This window comes from Agelaius phoeniceus, chromosome 11 (assembly GCF_051311805.1).
Source record: "Agelaius phoeniceus isolate bAgePho1 chromosome 11, bAgePho1.hap1, whole genome shotgun sequence".
Taxonomy (NCBI): Eukaryota; Metazoa; Chordata; class Aves; order Passeriformes; family Icteridae; genus Agelaius; species Agelaius phoeniceus.
In genome coordinates, this window is record NC_135275.1 from 10,415,581 (window position 1) to 10,432,776 (window position 17,196).

The following is a 17,196-nucleotide window of genomic DNA, read 5'->3' on the forward strand; positions in this document are numbered from 1 at the left end:
TTTCTTAGCCATCAATTCTCTAAGGCTCATCAGGGTCAGCAGTAAATTGGAGACAGTGGCCTTCAGGTAACCTCACACAGCAGGTTAGAAACAGAGAACTCTAATTATGGTCTGCACAATTAGGTCTAGCTACAAAATTTTAATAATCAGATGCCAGAAATTGTCAGCCCAGTCATTGCCATTCTGCATGTAGCAAATTCTTGCTCACTGGTGAACATGGAGTAGCTGCAGGAGGTAATATTTGTGTCCAACAGCAACAAATCTACAGCTTCTACAATGGTCCTGAGAGTCACCTCTGTACAATACACCTGTCTTGGGGGGTATTCTGAATTAATCGTGCCCAGGACTGTCCCCTTTAGCAATCACACAGTGTTGGAGGACCTCCTGCAATGTATGTTTCATTTAAATTGAATCAAACAGGAACTTGGGGTGCCCAATCCAGCACCACATCTGGATATGAACCATATGCAAGAAGTGGGAACGACCAGGAGGATTTGATTTGAATCTGCATTCTTGATGAGAGCTAAAACCCTAAGGTAGGTGCACTCAAAGACAGCAAAAGACTGCATTTCAATGTGGCCACCTCATGAAAATATGTGTTAGAGCACAATCCCTTGCACTCCTGTGGCATGAAAGTATCTTTATAAAACTTATTGTTAAAGAAAAAAAAAAGTCCTGATCTCCTTCTAGCTTTCGCAATACAGGCAACATTAAAAACTTGATGACTTAAGCTTTTCTGGCTCTCTTCCCACAATAGGAGACCCTTCCTGACAAGGCTCATCACATTTCCCTTTCATGTTCTGCATGCTAAGAATTAATGTCTTAACTTGGGTTAAATAAATCTAGCAATAACCTGCTCATCTCTGCAACTAACTTTCTGATGACTGATTTACACTGCTCTCCTTATTATCTACGGCCTCTAATGGGTCATTAAACATGTAACTGCTGGCTCTGAACTGTGAAATTGTCCTACTTACAGCAAATACTCACATCTACAAATATTAATTTCCCCTTTTTACAAAGAAATCTACCTGCTATGCAATGGCATTTCTTTCAAATCAAGAACTTAGCCTAAAAATTAGGATCTTTTAGAGCTTAGAGAGACTTTCATCTGCTGCTCAGTTTCTGGGAGCAAACATAGCTGAGGACTAATCACATGAACTCTCCATGCACAGAACAATTGACTACAGAAGAGTTTTGTGCATGAATGATTTGAAGAACTGAGCCTTTAGCTAAAAAGTGGAAAGACTAAGAGTGGATTCATTAAAGTGTTTGGGGCATAGAGCTTTAAAAGGTCTTTATTTTATGTTTCATTTGTATATTCAAAAAGATGAATAAATCTTAAAAATTGCTTCAGCAATATGTATTTATGTCAGAGGTCTATTTTCAAAGTTATCCATAACAGAAGGGGTCACAAGTGACCATGCATCACCCAGTTATGAAAATGGCCTTAAATCCCATCTCACCATTTGTTCTATTTGTATATAGTTGGGTTAAAATCAATCACAAATACAGCCATGGGGGAAAGTGAAATGTTGTTTCTGACCATTTACTTTACAGCACCCAGACCAGTGTTCACATGAATAAGATGTTTCAGCAGATACTCATGCATTCTGAAGTTTTATCACTAGATGAAGCGGAAACTCAATGCTTCTTACAAGAACCGGTCCGTGAAATCAGATTTGCAATGCAAAAATTTATGGTCCCCTTTTTAGTGAAAGCCTGTGACATGTTATCTCACTTAAGTAACCAGTGCCAGATATGCAACTTTTGTTATCAAGTTACTGTCTCTCAGAAATGCATTTTTGGCTCTCTCAGTTGGTCTAAAGACCTATTTTAGACTATGATGGTGGCAGATAATTTTTCTGCTAAGAAATGTAAGATAAATGTAAACGTCTATATAAGTGTTGTATATTATAACACACACATTCAGGGGAAATGAAGGGGAGAGATTTCTATAGCTAAACATGATCTCAAAAAATTCTTCCATATGTGGAAAAGACTGGAAAGCTAACATATAAATATAGATATATATAAATATACACACTGCTCAGTGTGTATACATTTATATCACATTCATTAAACCTCAAAATATAAAATAAATTAATTTCTGTAAGCAAAGGAGAGGTATAACTTTTCAATGTGCAAAATATATCTCCCAAAGTATCAAAGACAGCAAAACCTATTTCCTACTTCTTGTTTTTAATAAAACTCCAGTTTAGATGGTCTTTTTGTAAATTAAAAATTTAATATCATTAAAAGATATTTAAAAAGCAGCCTGGCTACAGTATAATTGCAATTAAGAGGCAGGAATAACAAAAGCATTTATAAATATTCCAAATTTCCATTGGCTTTTATTTTCAAGTGAGAACTCTTGAGTAGCTCACAATGTTTTTAACTGCAAAATGTCAGCAAATCAAAACCAAGAACCAGAGTATTCTGAAAGACAAATTCAGATTCAGAGATACTCTTCCAAATTTCAAGGCTCTTTCTTTTCTTCCATCACAAGTACAACGTAACTCACAATGACCCCTAGGTTTGAAGCCAAACCTCAAAATGTGGGCAAGCCTCTGTGGAAAGCTATTTCAGTTTTCTTCTTAGCACAAAGTGGACAGAAATACCTAGATAGATGTCAGGCAAAATTTTCTATATCTACTGAAATAAGCACTTGATAAAACTCAAGTTTTGGGAAATGCTTAGACAGAAGTTACTTCCTCATTACAGGAGATTTGTCATTCAGTAGCTGCTTATAATAAACAATATCGCTATGAAAACTGCATGCAACTTAATTGGAAAATTGGTGTTTTCAAGGTGATCATGATACAAATAGGATTTTACTGCATTCAGTTCAACAAGTCTGAACAATGTGTGATATGAATCACAAGTTCTTTGTTCCAGAAGAATAATATGTGCAGCAAAGATGAAAAATTAGATGAAAGATTAAAAATCTGAAAGCATTTATCTGACTAATTTGCACTGCACTTCTGAGTTCTCAAAACACTAATTCAGCACAATACTAGTTATTTACAGTGGATATGTCTGAGATTGTTTATACTGAATGTACTGACAAGCAAACCTTGCCCTGCCCAAATTCCTAAATTAAATAAATCCATGTGACTCCGATGAGCTTAGTGCAGGCTCAACTCGGTGCTAATGCAATTGCGTGCTGCCCTGCAGCTTGAGGCACCAGCAGAACAAGTTCACATCCATTTGGGGAACAGACAAGAGCAAGCTCACACCTGCCTAAAAACAATGTGTAAACATACAGGATAAAGAAACACACAGAATATTAAACAAAATCTGGGTCAGGGAGGAAGGCAGTCATTCCAACTTAGTGCATTAGGCAGCTATATCATATCACTCCTTTTATATAGGACAATGTCATTGGTTTTCTCCTTCTTTTCTCTTTTCTTCTTTTTTCCTGAACAACTAAAAGACAAAGTTTCAATGATGCAGAAAAATCCCAAACAAGAGATTTCATTTTTCCAGGTACTAAACATCTGCTCTGACTGACATTTCTACTCACAGTCTAAAGAAATTTGAAGAATTTTATGCTTTTCAAATAACCATGGTTATTTGCATTAGCTGAACCACTCTGTTTTGTTTTATGTTTTTATGGCTGTTAGGTTTTGTTGTTTGGTTTTGTGTTGATTTTTTTTAAAGGAAAAATCTCAGTTTTGATATTCCTGAGGCCTGTTCAGGAGTTTGAGGTTGGCAATTTTCCAGGGTGGCCACAGAATACAAGGCATTATGCTAACGACCAGGACTGCCAAAATACACAAAGCAGCATGCTCTCCCTTCCCCTAAAATTACATATGGATCAATACAGTGATTTGTAGATCAGGATCCAGACACTAAAATAATAATCGTTGTTTGACTGTCCTGTGGTTCTGATTTCCAAGTCATCCACCTCAAACAAAATCCCATCTGACCTGTTCGGAGTTTTTCACATATCGTCTTTCAGCAACTCCAAGGATATTTAGCAGTTCCAGCTCATGAATAAAGACCTGTTGCCAAGACCAGTCACCACTTTACAAATCAATAAACACTTTTTTTTCAGAGCACATGGTCTTCTTCAAAAAGTTCGTTTTTAGTGGCACACACCTACTTGGCGACAGTCAGTTTGTTGTCAAGTTTCACACATCACTGCATGTGATTTCTTTTCTCAAAAGGAGAAAAGAATGCTGGAGTATGCTGGAGTTTACCAGCATACTTTTAAAAAGCCTCTTTAAAATGAGGCACATTTAATAGTAAGACAGTTACAGGCTCATTCTGGAACAGCTGGCCTTGTGACTGGAAGAAGGGAAGCTCCAGAGATGCACCCTGCCCCATTCTCTGTCCTGATAAGGAGGACTTTTCCTTTAGATAGGAGGATAGTGAAGAAACCTTGAACTACCTTTTAGGCCTCCTTGCTGAGATCTCAGAGGAACAGAAAACTTGTTGGTGAGTTTGTAACAAATTACTTCTAAACACTAAATCTTGTAGAAGAGCCATCAGAAATGTTTTAAGTAGGAAAAAAAATCTCTATGTAGTCAGACAGGATTAAAAGATGTAAAAGGACATCTTTTTACATGCTTAGGCACCATGTGACATTCCATCCTCAATTATAGCTTCTAAGAATAGGGCCAACTTTTTGGAAAGCATCCAATTCCTAAAGCACGCCCTGTGATATTCACATTTTTCTAAAAATCTGATTATTTTCTATGAGCACATAATCTTTCATAAAACAAAAATCAAAGTATATTTGTAGCCCTGGTGACCACAGAGTAAAGCATTCAGCTTTGAATCCACTACAGCTCAGGTATTCAGAAAACTCTTAGGAGATTAAGAACACTGTACATTTTATTTCTTTAAAAATCTCCAGTACTATGGGAAGTAAGAAGATTTGACAGTTGTTATAATCATCAGGATTGGCAATAAAATCTAAAGTATGAAAATTATTCAGATATTATACCTCCAGTCTTGCACTGTGCTAATGCAGAATCAAGTTCTTCCCTATGACCTCTCAAATAGCCTGATTTCCTATTAAGAATGCCATCAGACTAACTTAATCTGAGACATACTCGTGTCAGATTACCTACACTTCTTTTTTCCTGTAGAAATGCCACTTTTAATTTCATAATCAATTAAAAATTTTTACTAAGTAGTCCATAAGCAGAATCTTGAACTTAGAACCCTCAACCACATCTTAATGCTCTCAGAACCCTCCACCACATCTTAATGCTCTCATGAAGTTAAAGAAGACCTGGGTGATAAGCAAAGATTGCTGTTCATTATGTGGAGACCATCCTGGAGTTAGAGATTGGTCATACAAGTTGAGGACTGTAAGGACTTTGAACAGAGAGTGAAAAATGCCCAGAGAAATGAACAGTAAGTGAAGATGAGCCTCAAATTCAGAATAGGGAACAGACAGGGGGGGACTGAGAGGCTCCTGAGATTAGAAAACCAAAGGGAAGGAGAGGTCACAAACTGACCAGAATTGTGGCTAGCAGGGCAGAATTCTCTGCTGGCTGCTAACTCACAGGCCTGCTCCCATACTGAAAGGACAGAACTGACAGAAGGAGGGTGCCCAGTGAGGCACCTGTGGCAGGGAATACAAATGTGCTGCTTCCTAACAACTTCCAACAACAGCAATTTGCTTCAAGAGCACACAGTCACTGGTGTGACACAAAAACATTTTCCATAAAGGGAAAAAACTGAAAGATGATGTGGGCAACTGAGGCCAAGACAAAAGAGTTTTAAGGAAAAACAGTAAGGATGTAGAGGTGAGAATACAAGAGGCAGGGAGCTGGACAGCTGGGTTTGGGGGACATCTGTGCTGTGGGGCAAGATAGCTGTTAAATCTGGAAGTTCAAATTTATTCAGCCATGGGGGTTTTTGTTCCAGATAACTCCTGGATGCAACAATCCAGCGTAGATTACTGTAATGCACTCTACAAGGGACTACATACTACAACTCCTTGGAAACTGAAGGTAGAGCAAAATGCTTATTCAGCTCATTTTCATTCTAGGAGTATTACCCCCGCACTTCAGGATACACACTGACTGCCAAAATGTTTCCAGGTGGAAATTAAGAAAGATTGCCAACTCTCAAGCCAAAACTGAAGAGAATAAATTTAAGTTTTTGTGCAAAGCTGCAAAATTATCTTTTTTTTCCCTGTTTTTTTTAAAGACTAGTAAAAAATTGTTAATACATGTTACTGACATGGCAGCACTCAATCTCCTGAAATTTATTTGTGTCCAATAAAAATCAGATGTACAAAAATAACCAGAGATCACACCATGACCAACTGTAAAAAACCATGTCTATGGGAGATGAGAGAGTCTTCCTACTCTTTATGAAGTTTCCTTACAACTGGACCAGAGTTAGGTCTAGACAAGGATGGCAAAAAAAGGTCACCCATCTATGCCTCTCCCTAGAGAGCAAAAAAGAGGGAATAAAGGCTAAAAGTGTCTGGAAATTTGTCTTTGTTCTCTAGCAGCAGCCAGAAGACCAAAACACATCCATTGTATCTAAAAAAAGGTGCTCAACTAGTTCCTTCAAGAGAAGTCAGACATCCTGTTCTTCACTAAGACTGGAGTCATTCTGCTACATGCTGCCCGCAGCAGAATAGGAAATCAGGTAAGAGTTATAACAAAAACATAATCATTAAAAAAATCTCAGTGCCTGAAGAGGAAAGCTTCTCATAAATATTATGCCTATTTCAAACAGGATGTGCATCTTCCAAGGTCCTCCAAGAACCTCTGGGACACCTTTCTCTTTACAAAGGGTACAGAAATGTCTTATTCTTTGTTGCAAAAATGTACTCCACTGCCCAGGTACATACTTTACAGGCATAAAATAGCATGCATTTCTCTATATAAATGTGGCATGTGGATTAGAAAATCCAGTATTATCTACAGAAATGAAGAATGTTTCAAATTAACACTGTTCAACTGTCTCTGCCTCTCAAGAAGTCAGGAGAAAACTTTTAAAATCCCTCCCTAGCATTCACCAAACTAAAGAATATTTATGATACAACATGCACAACTTCTTCATCTCCTTAAAAAACTAAAAATTCCCTCTGATGATTTGCAGGCTTATTATTTTCCCACTTTATTCTGTGCTTTTAAACCACATGTTGGGTTACAGTCACATACCTAGAATCTGTGTGTAATGTTGAATGGGAAATGCAGGTTTCTATGGCACACAGCAATCAAATTGCTGCACAAATGAATGCTGTAAAGAGGGGTAAATAACAACACAAAAAGTAAAGAAAAAATTATTATCCATGATTGAAAAATGTAAGATAAAGCAATGTCTAGAGTTCACTCATTATTACCCTTGACTGTGCTGTTCTCAAAGGCTATTTCAGCAAGGATTTTGCTATGAATCTCCTATTTGCTTTCTTAACAAGTAAACATATGCTGGGCTAATCCATTGTTCACAGTGTGTGGAAATTTTGGGATGACAGCACTTCAGGAGAACACCTATTCTGAGTCCAACACAAGCTGAAACAAAGCTCTATTCATCTAACCTGTTCTTAGAAACCTCCAAGAAAGGACCTTCCATTACATGTATATGAAAGAATGTCCACATTTTGTTTCCACTTACAGATTCATTAGACTCACAGTGAAAGAGTTTTCTTTTTAAAAACTAACCTAGTTATTCCTGGCAAAATTAAATTTACTGCTCCTAGCCTTTCTCCATTGGGCACTGGAATATAATTGATCATCGTCTTTTTTACAACAACATTTTATGTATTAGAAGACTTATGTCTCCCCTTTGGTACTTTCTAGACTAAACAAACCATGTTCTTTAAGCCTTCCCCACAGGTCATGTTCTCTAAAACTTCTATCACTCTTGTTGCTCTCCTTCTGTCCCTTTCTACTTTGTCTATGTTTCCTAAAGCATGGAGATCAAAACTGTAAACAGCTTTTCAGATGAGCTCTCACCAGTGCTCCAAGGAACAGAATAATTGCTTCCTGCTTCTTCTTCAATATTATATCTATCCTGGAATTAGATCCAACTTCATTGCAATGGTATTCCACTGAGCAATTTAGATTCCTTTTTCCATGCAATTACCTCAATAGCATATGTGACTTCTCCCCTGTAAACAGACTTGCCTTTACCAAATTTCAAATTCCTTATTCTAGACTCTCTCCAGGTTATCAAGATTGGAGCAACTTATTGAGCAGTTTGACTGCTCCTGCTGTGCTTGGAGCTTCTTACACCTTTATTCATGATCAACAATAATAATAGCATTTCTATTTCACCACTGAAATAATCTCTACTCATCAGAATCAGATAAAGGACAGACCTCTTTGGAACCCTGCTGTAACTGGCCCTCCTGACTGAAAATATGCAATGGAAAATTTGTCTATTGGTTGCACACCCATCTCATGGCAATCTCATAATTATTTAAATTAAAAAATATATTTTTAATTAAAGCTTTTATTGTTGCAATTCATTTTACATTAGTTATTCATTACATTACAAAATTATGTATTTATTTGCATATTAAAAATTTCTGGTGGCCCAGTGTAAAACACCAGATGAATTAAGAGCTACCACTTTCTGCTTTAACCACAAAACCAGTTACCCTATCAAAGGAAATTAGAATTTGCTTGACTTAATTTTCCTTGGCAAATTCAAGCAGACTAGATAGGATGGGTATGCTAGACCTGCATTCTTCTTTAGAGAATGGCCCAAAACAATCACCTAGGAAAAAAGCTGAGTACAAGTACTAATAAATACTAGTAAATTAGCTACAATTTTATGTGCTCTGTCTTTAATCATGCACCTATTTCCACTATTCATATAACATCTTGATGTTCTTGAATATATTTTGATATTGACTTTCATTATGCTTCTTATCCGTTCTCCTCCCTGAATAAGCTGTTACCATGCATTGAAAAGCACTTGACTAAATGTTAGCTCTCTTACATTGTATTGTGCCTCAAATTTCTTTCACAGGTTCAGGCTTCTTAAATAAGTTGAAAACAGTGTCTGGGTTTCAGTAACACTGTGGTGGTTATTACCTGTTTTTTCACATCTCTTGCCTTCATTTTGGCTTTTTTTTCCTTCCGTTCCTTGCATAAAGCCAATTTTTTTTTTTATTTTACAGATATTTCCATACAAATTTTCCTTCTTTTATAAACTCAGCCAACTTATCTCTGTTAATCAGAAACAGAACCAAACCAAGACAGCAAGTCCTTAATTCCCTTCTCCTCTTTCTGACAGAAAAAGTTGTTCTTAACATGCTCCAAGAATTCAAAGGATTATGTATTATGTTGTTCACATTTATAGTTTGTGGTTTGGGGTTTTTTAATTTGCGTTAGTATCCAAGAAATCGTGTTTTCTCATTCTTACCTGCTCCTGACTAACACAATTCCATTGGTCACTGTGTAAAAAAAGTGTAATTTGCCTCTTAGCCTCCTTCTCCCAATTAAGTAGTCTATTATACATCCCCATTATATTTTCATCCCTGTTTTTCCCTTTTATTTCTACCCAGACATTATGAACTTATAACCTAGTTTAGTATCAAAAAATTATTTTTCATATAAAAGCAATGTTAAATTTTTCCTCAGGCTCCTTCATCTGAAAATAAGTTACTTGTTTCTACAGACTGTTTTTCTACTCCAGAAAAATAAGGCTCCCGACAAAAAGCCAAAATTTTAAACTATTTCAGGATGGAAATAAATACCAGGGCTATTAGCTTCAGTTCAAAGAACGCATCATGGCTTATTAGATCTTTGGAAAATTTATTTTATTCTGAAATAGCAAAATAACAAAGTTATAAAACTGAGGGTGAAGAAAGAGGTGACCAACCTGATCTGGAGAGGGTCTGTGGTTGTGTTGTGTCCTCCCAGGAGACCGATGGTGGTGGTGGTGGTGATGGTGGTGGTAGTGGTGATGGTCATCATCGTAGTTATCTGCCATCAGCTTCATTCTGTTTTGTGTCTGTTTAAAATGTAAAGCAAGACAATTTTATTGCATGTTGGAATGTATTATTCCGACAGTGTTTTAGGAATCTCTTGGCTCTGAGGGCTTTTCAGGAGTTTTTTTTTTTTGAGCTGAAGGATCTAAGAATAGAAATCCAGACTGCTGGCTCACAGAAAAGGAAAGAGAAATAGAGAAATCAAGTATGTGAACACATCCTCTGTTTCAGCTTTCACATCCATAGAATGACATGAAGAAGTCCGAAAAGTAAATGATGACAGATGATGTGTTTGAAGGGCAAAAGGCATTCAGCTTTTCTAAATGTATTATTTTAGAGCTCTTTCCTATTTTTCCAGTCTAACATTATGTCTTAGCAATCGACTTCTTAAATCTCACTGAAAGGAATATTAAGTGTACTTCAAACATTTACAGTTGGCTACCAAGGCATGTCAGCAACAACCATGAATAGCTCTAATAGTTCAGTTTTGGGTAATTTATTTCTAATTGTACACCAGGATCACCCTGCAAAACAATAAGTAAAACGAATCTGAAAACAAAGTGATAGAGACACAGGCACTTAGAGAAATAAGTGATTATGGAACTTGACACATTACTGAATGGAAGTAAGTTTAAGATATAGATCTTGAAAAAGAGATCAACACTTCAGCTACAGCTGTGTACAGATAATAAAATCTATGTCACCATGGGATAACAAGATACAATGCTGCTCCTTATCACTATTACAATTATTCCATACCATGAAATACATAGACTTGAATAATTCAAACCTTGCTCATAACACCAAAAATATCTTACTACCAATAGTCTGACACCAATAGATAGAGTCATTATTTTTTTGTGGTACCAGGAGTGAAGACTCTCTCAGGCAAACCTGTTAAACTGCAATCAAGTTTTAATTAATTTTGCACTTAAAAAAACCCAGAAAAAAATGGTGTCAACTCCTAAAGATCTCTTCCAAAATTAAAATAATCAGTTAGAGGCATATGCAATCAATACCACACAGATGACTGAAGGAAAGATAGCAGTCTTAGCTACCTTGATGTTTTGCTCCAAGGCAGCAGGATTCATGGTAACCCCCTTGAGGATGGGAGCTAAACACATTGCCCAGGACTGTGTCCAGATTAATGAGTTCCAAAGGACCAACATAAGCAGATGAATTTGAACACAACTCATTTGTTCAGTATGTTCCCATATTAACTGGTCTAACTGCCTTCCAATGCCAAGTGCCCATGAGATGTCATGTCCCATAGCTAGGATGTAGAAATTTACTTCCAGGACTGCTGTAATTTGATTTTCCTTCAACAACAATTCTATATGAAAGTGTCTGTTTGGAAAATTTCACTGGCAAGTATATTTTCATGTAAAACCCAGAGACTGCTATTAAATTCCCCAACTTTAATGTTTTTTGCTGAAGTTGAAAAGGGATTTGAAAAAAAACAAGCAAACTAAATATTCCTATTACATAATATTTCAAGTATAACACAGTCTAATGCCAGGACAACAGCCACAGAATCCCAGGAAGTCCTGATGTACCTTTTCAGCAATTAATTTTTTTCAGGTGTCACAATGTTTCTCAAGCACTTCAAATGATGTTCAATAGAAGATCAGAGAAAACTGATTTACAGGAGGAGAGCTGTAATCAGTTTCAGTAGAAACAACAACTAACCCAACCAAATCCTCAAGGTATTCACAACAAAAAAATAGAGAAAACATCAGAGGTCAGATGTGCACTGTCAGACTTTCTGAGCATCTCCATAGCACCGTAAGAGCATTTTCTCAGTATAGAGTGAGAAGAACCTGCACAATTGGAAATATTTTTTTCTCCCACCAAAATACAAAGATGGAAGCAAACAACTGAATGAATTTCAGTTGTGACTTTGTACTAATTTTGATAAAAAGATCATCTCAGTATGAATCATTATGGTTGTCTGTCTTTAGATTCAAAGAGGAAGGGCTTTTGAACAAAAGAGTGGAAAAGATGGAGAATTAATAGACAAATAATAAACCACTTACTATAAACACTGTCATACCCTGCCTCTTTGGGGAAGCTCCTAAAATTTTATTAGTTTATTTTCTTATCAATGAACAGCCTTAAATTTCCTACCTTTCAACTGTATTCCATAAAGAATGCAAAAGTTAAACAAGATGAGATATGCAATCCTAAAAGTGTCCTTTGTAATGAGGTGTTGGGGATTAGGCGTGTCATGGGATAAGAACTGTAAATGAATGATGTCATCTTTCTAATTTGGTGCTGAAATATAAATAAACTACTTCTTATGTTTCTTCCTTTTGCATGCCAGATTGCAGTAAAATGTGCACAAAGAAATGTTAATGCTCTAGTAGCCTTCCTTTAGTGTGCCTTTCTGGGAGCAAAATATACAAGAAATATGAAATGAGAATTTCTTTTCCATTCAAGTAACCATCAAACCATCTAAACTTCATCATGACTTGTAACTGCCATCAATTTCTTAAAATGATGCAACTTACCTGGCAAAAGAATACTTTTAAAAGCTTTTTGTTTTTATTTGTTAGCTCTTCAACTGATAGCAGACACAGTTTTAATGTTATATTTGTCTTTGCTTTAGCTAGTCCTAGTGCTGCACTTCCACACTGAAAATACCTGTATTTTCCAGGTATGCTTAGCTTTGGCTTAACAAGTACAAACACCTTATGATTTCAAACTTCTAAAAGCAAGATTTTTGAGGAGGACAAGCAGGAGGATTTCTGGAGAAGAACCAAAGTAAAGCTATCCTGAGGAACAACACAATCCTTGTCACATCCTTCTAAACAAAAATGTGTAACATCACTTCTGTTTTCTCCCTTTGCCAGCTTTTGATATTTAGCAGGCTTTGAAATGCCAACTATATTTTTATTTGAGGAAGGAATTAATAAACCACATTGGAATTTGTTCAGGACCCCAGGGCTTCACACCCCTACACCTACATCCAGGCACACAGCAAGGTGTGTACGTGTTGGGACACTGCTTTATCAGTCAGAGGAAAATCCTCATGGTCTGGGTGCCAGAGCAGCACATTCAGGGACTGCTCCAGGGCTGCCTGAGAGGGAAAATAGCACACAGTGACCTGGCAATGCCATCACTTCCTGCAACATCTTCAGCATCCCTGAAAAGTTCCTATTCAAGGACAGCCAAGACCTTTTCTTACATTTTTTTTAGAAAGCACAGGACATTACTCAATACTGACATTTCAGGATGATCAAGAAATTGAATTTTGAAATACACAATAAATGAAAATTAGAGTGGTGCTCACACATGCATTTAAACTGTGTAATATCTAATGTGCACCACTGGTTACTCTGCACCTTATCTGAAATTGTTATATTGCACAGGTCAAACTTGTATTCACATTCTCCTCTCAAACCTGAAAATGGGGCTTCAAAAAATTTACAGAACCACAGCTCAGCCAACAGTTCTTTTTGAATATGTCTAGAGAACAACAGGCCCACACCTGAGAAGGAACATGTTTTAATTTGGATTTATACTAGAAAAGAAAGACGTGAACTTGTAAAATGCAACAATTAATTAACTCTATCTCCTAAAGACTGTGTATGGCCTTATTAGTTCTAGCCTAAACAGTGTCCTCAGATGTTTTTTGCTCTTAATTTATTGACTAGATTCAAAAAGTACTGCGTCCATTTTGAAATAAAGGAATGATCAAGGAATTAAAAGCAGCTTAGATCTACTTGCACAGGTATATTAACCCTTAGGGCTTGAAACAGTTGTCTTTGATCATTCAATATCACTATTTGCTAAGCTGTCAAGGTCATGAATGGTATGTGGAACTGAATTTTTAACCCACTTACCAAAGAATTTATGACCTAGCACTGCAAGAAAACTGACAGATATTTCTTGTCCTCCTAAAAGTCTGTTGAGTTTAAGGAAGGATATACCAAAGTGAAATGAAAGTCTTTGATTGACTGGTAACAGACTAAATAGCTTAACAGCAATCTGTAACTGTAAAACTGTAATATTAAAACTGTCTTTTACAAAATATTTTAGCAAGGTGGCAATAGGGAACTATGCTTTCATCTGTCATCTGGATCAAGTTAACAACAAAACTCTCATGAATGAGGTTCAAATGAGGAAAAAAAGTAAGATTTGTTGCTCTGGGATATAGGTGTAATACAATTCAATAGCTATTACTTTCCTTTGGATTTTCTTCTCAGTCTCTCTTCATTTAATGGAATTTGAAATATTTCCAGAATATTCACTTTCAATAAGGTAGGATTTTTCCCTATATGAGAAGGAGGCAGATAAAAGGCCTGCAGGCTGTCCTGGAGCTATCCTGGGGTCTAATTCTTAAAGCACAAAATTTAAAATCTAGGGACCCACATTCTAGTTTTGATCCTGCAATGGCCTCTTGTTGTCTTCAATTACACAGAAACTCTTTTTCTTGCAATCTCACTGTTTGACAATAATTCCACATTCTAATTCCATTCTAATAATTCCACAAAAAAACTCTGAAAACTTTATGATGCAGGCATTTAGTTCTAGTCTTCATAATTTTTAATAACAGGTGATTTTATCCAAGCTTTTTTTCTCTGAGACAATATTTTAGAAAATGGCAATGATCTTAAAAACTTGCATTCTCCAGACTACAGAGTTCACCAAGTTTATCCAGAAGCTGCAGGAAGGAATTATTGGAAAGAATCTAGATTTAATGAAAGCATGTGCAACTGCAATTGATTTTCCTGTATGAATCTAGTGCTTCAAACCTGAGTTTCATTAACAGAGAATTAACAAAATGTTTGCTAATTAAGCCAGCTCTGGCTTTATGCTCTCAATAAAATCAGTTTTCACATTAGAACAATATTTTTGCACATTCTTTGAAAATTGCTGTCATCTGAATACAAGGGAAGAATTTCTTACCATTTCTACTGCTGCACAACTCAGAAATCACAAACTGCCATGGAATACAATTTATATTGGATTTGTTATGTGGCAAGTTACAATTCATTAAATTTTGGACAGCAAATGTTGTACTTGCACTCACACACCCCTAAAGTTCAAGAAATTATACTTGTCACTCACAATCTTTTAAGTGACTATAAAAGTTTACATAAAATCTTGACTTTATAAATATGGTGAATTTCCTTATTTAAAAAAATAAAATATTACAATAAAACAATGTAGATTACCACAGAGGAAGACAGTCTTGGAAAGTAGCAACAAAAGGCATTTGAGAAAGCACCACAGAATCCTGTGCTTGTAAGGAGCCCTTATAGTGACTTTTGATAACAAGAGTCATCACAAGAATTTCTTACAAAGAATTTTCCTACAAAGAAAACTAAAATTCCATGTAAAGCCTGTATTTTCAGAACTTAATAAAGTTCACTAATCCTTTTTTACTTTTTTTAAAAACCACCTTCAGCAAGTTTTCCTTTATTCCACTTCTGTTGTCTCATCTTAACTAAATATTTTTCTGAAATCAAAAATAACAAGTTCAACTTCCAACCTTGGAGCCTCTAAAAATCATCTTCAACTTCACTGTCATTGTTCCACCTGCTTTTAGCAGTTCAAGCCTATAGAGATACCTGCATCCTGCACAACTGATGTGAAAAGAAGCCAAAGAGTGAGATTAATTTGCCATCTAGAAAAGATACTTAGCAGAGATTCCTTTGCAATGTTTCAGTTTAAGCTTTTGATATACTTTGGGGCACTGTTTCACTCACTATCCAGCTGTAGAAGAAAAGAAAATTCCAAGGCTATTGCTAGAAAGCCAAACCTTGAGACTGCTTCATTTTTAAGGGCAGCACTTTTCTTGAATCCACACAATGAAATGAGACAAATTGTTAAAACACACCCACCAAGTATGGTTTTGACAGAAGGGTCCTTTTTCCACAAGCCAGAGGATCTGTTAACCTGTTATTGCTCTGAAGGATCTTGTGCCAGTATTAGAGCGGCATGGAAGAAGTGGACTTCATAGACTTCCAGAAATTGTGTTACTTTATGCTAATTATTCAGGCCACTTTTAACAGTGTAGTACTAACAACATCATGCTAATTATTTCCAAAATAAATTATACTCTCGTCTTCAATGAGTATAAATATACAATATTATTCCATTCAGGATTCTTTGTTGCTTATGCAGGGAGGTTTTAGACACCAAGAAAACTCCAGTGGAAAAAAATGATGTTAAGACTCTAAGGTTTGCAAGCACTCATCAGTAAGTGAAAGATAACAAAAACACTGCAGTATGTTAACAAACCAGCAACTGCAAATGCTAAATAAGTATGATAATCATAACCGTATGGGTGTTGGAATGCATCACCATGGGCCAGTGTTATGTTTTACTGAGTGCTTTAATTATGCATTTGCTTTTTATAACATCCCTGTAATGTAATCTGTTCTTATATTCTTACTCTTAACTACATTTTAACATGGGTTTGCTGCTTTGTTTCCTGCCTCCATTGAAGAACACAGATTTTTCCCTGTTAAAATTCCAAATGGGCTAATAAGCATGTTTTTCTTTTCCTGTTAGAGTGTATGACTTGTCTTGGAAAGTGTGAAAGACAGGATGCATGCAGGCTCAGAGTGTGCATGATAGCACACTGCAGAAAAGCTTGGCTACTCTGCATTTAACTCTTTTTAGGTTTTACTTCATTAAGAATAAGACTGTTCCATACAATGTAAGGAACACAGTCAAGTTTCCATGCTAAGAAAGTACACATATTTTTCTTCTTCACATCTATATTTACTTAACTCACATGATGGTTTTACATTTAAAACTTAGAATTCTTATAATCTGTAACATGTAACCCAGAGCAGTTGATGTTCAGGCCCTGTCTGCCCTCACAGGACAGAAAATAGGGATTAAGAGAAGGTACTGACTATTTTCCAAGTTTTCATTATATCCAAAATTCCACCCAGGGAAAATACAAAATCAATTGCCAGACAAATTAATACTCAGACTCTTCTGCAGCAGTGTAAAGCAATTTCTGTGTAAATCTTTTCAGAGACTCAGGTCTGGTACTTTAGTGTTGAACATGAGCACAGAAGCCTTAGAAACACTTCAGTTCTTTTTTTAATTAGAGCACTATTCAACTAGTATGAACAACCATTACACCTGCTGCTTTGCAAGATGACAAAATGTCACTGACTTACCCTGAAAGGAGCTAAAGCTCAGAGTAAGCCTCCCTCTTCACAAGCTGAAGGACAACAGCCTCCCAAACACCAGCTGGGATATTGGACACTTGGCAGACAGAGACAGGCAGCACTTCCAAGTGCCAAGCAGAC

General features: G+C 36.3%; 1 protein-coding gene across 10 annotated transcripts in view; it reads right to left on the reverse strand.

Moving 5' to 3' along the window:
• The window catches only part of ERC2 (ELKS/RAB6-interacting/CAST family member 2), a 394,125-nt gene that overhangs the window by 112,173 nt on the left and 264,756 nt on the right, over window positions 1–17,196 (reverse strand). For all 10 annotated transcript variants that reach the window (XM_077184350.1, XM_077184349.1, XM_077184348.1 and 7 more), the window contains one exon: window positions 9,811–9,942. In XM_077184350.1, coding sequence (XP_077040465.1) covers window positions 9,811–9,942 — 132 coding nt within the window. The remainder of the gene's footprint in view (window positions 1–9,810; window positions 9,943–17,196) is intronic.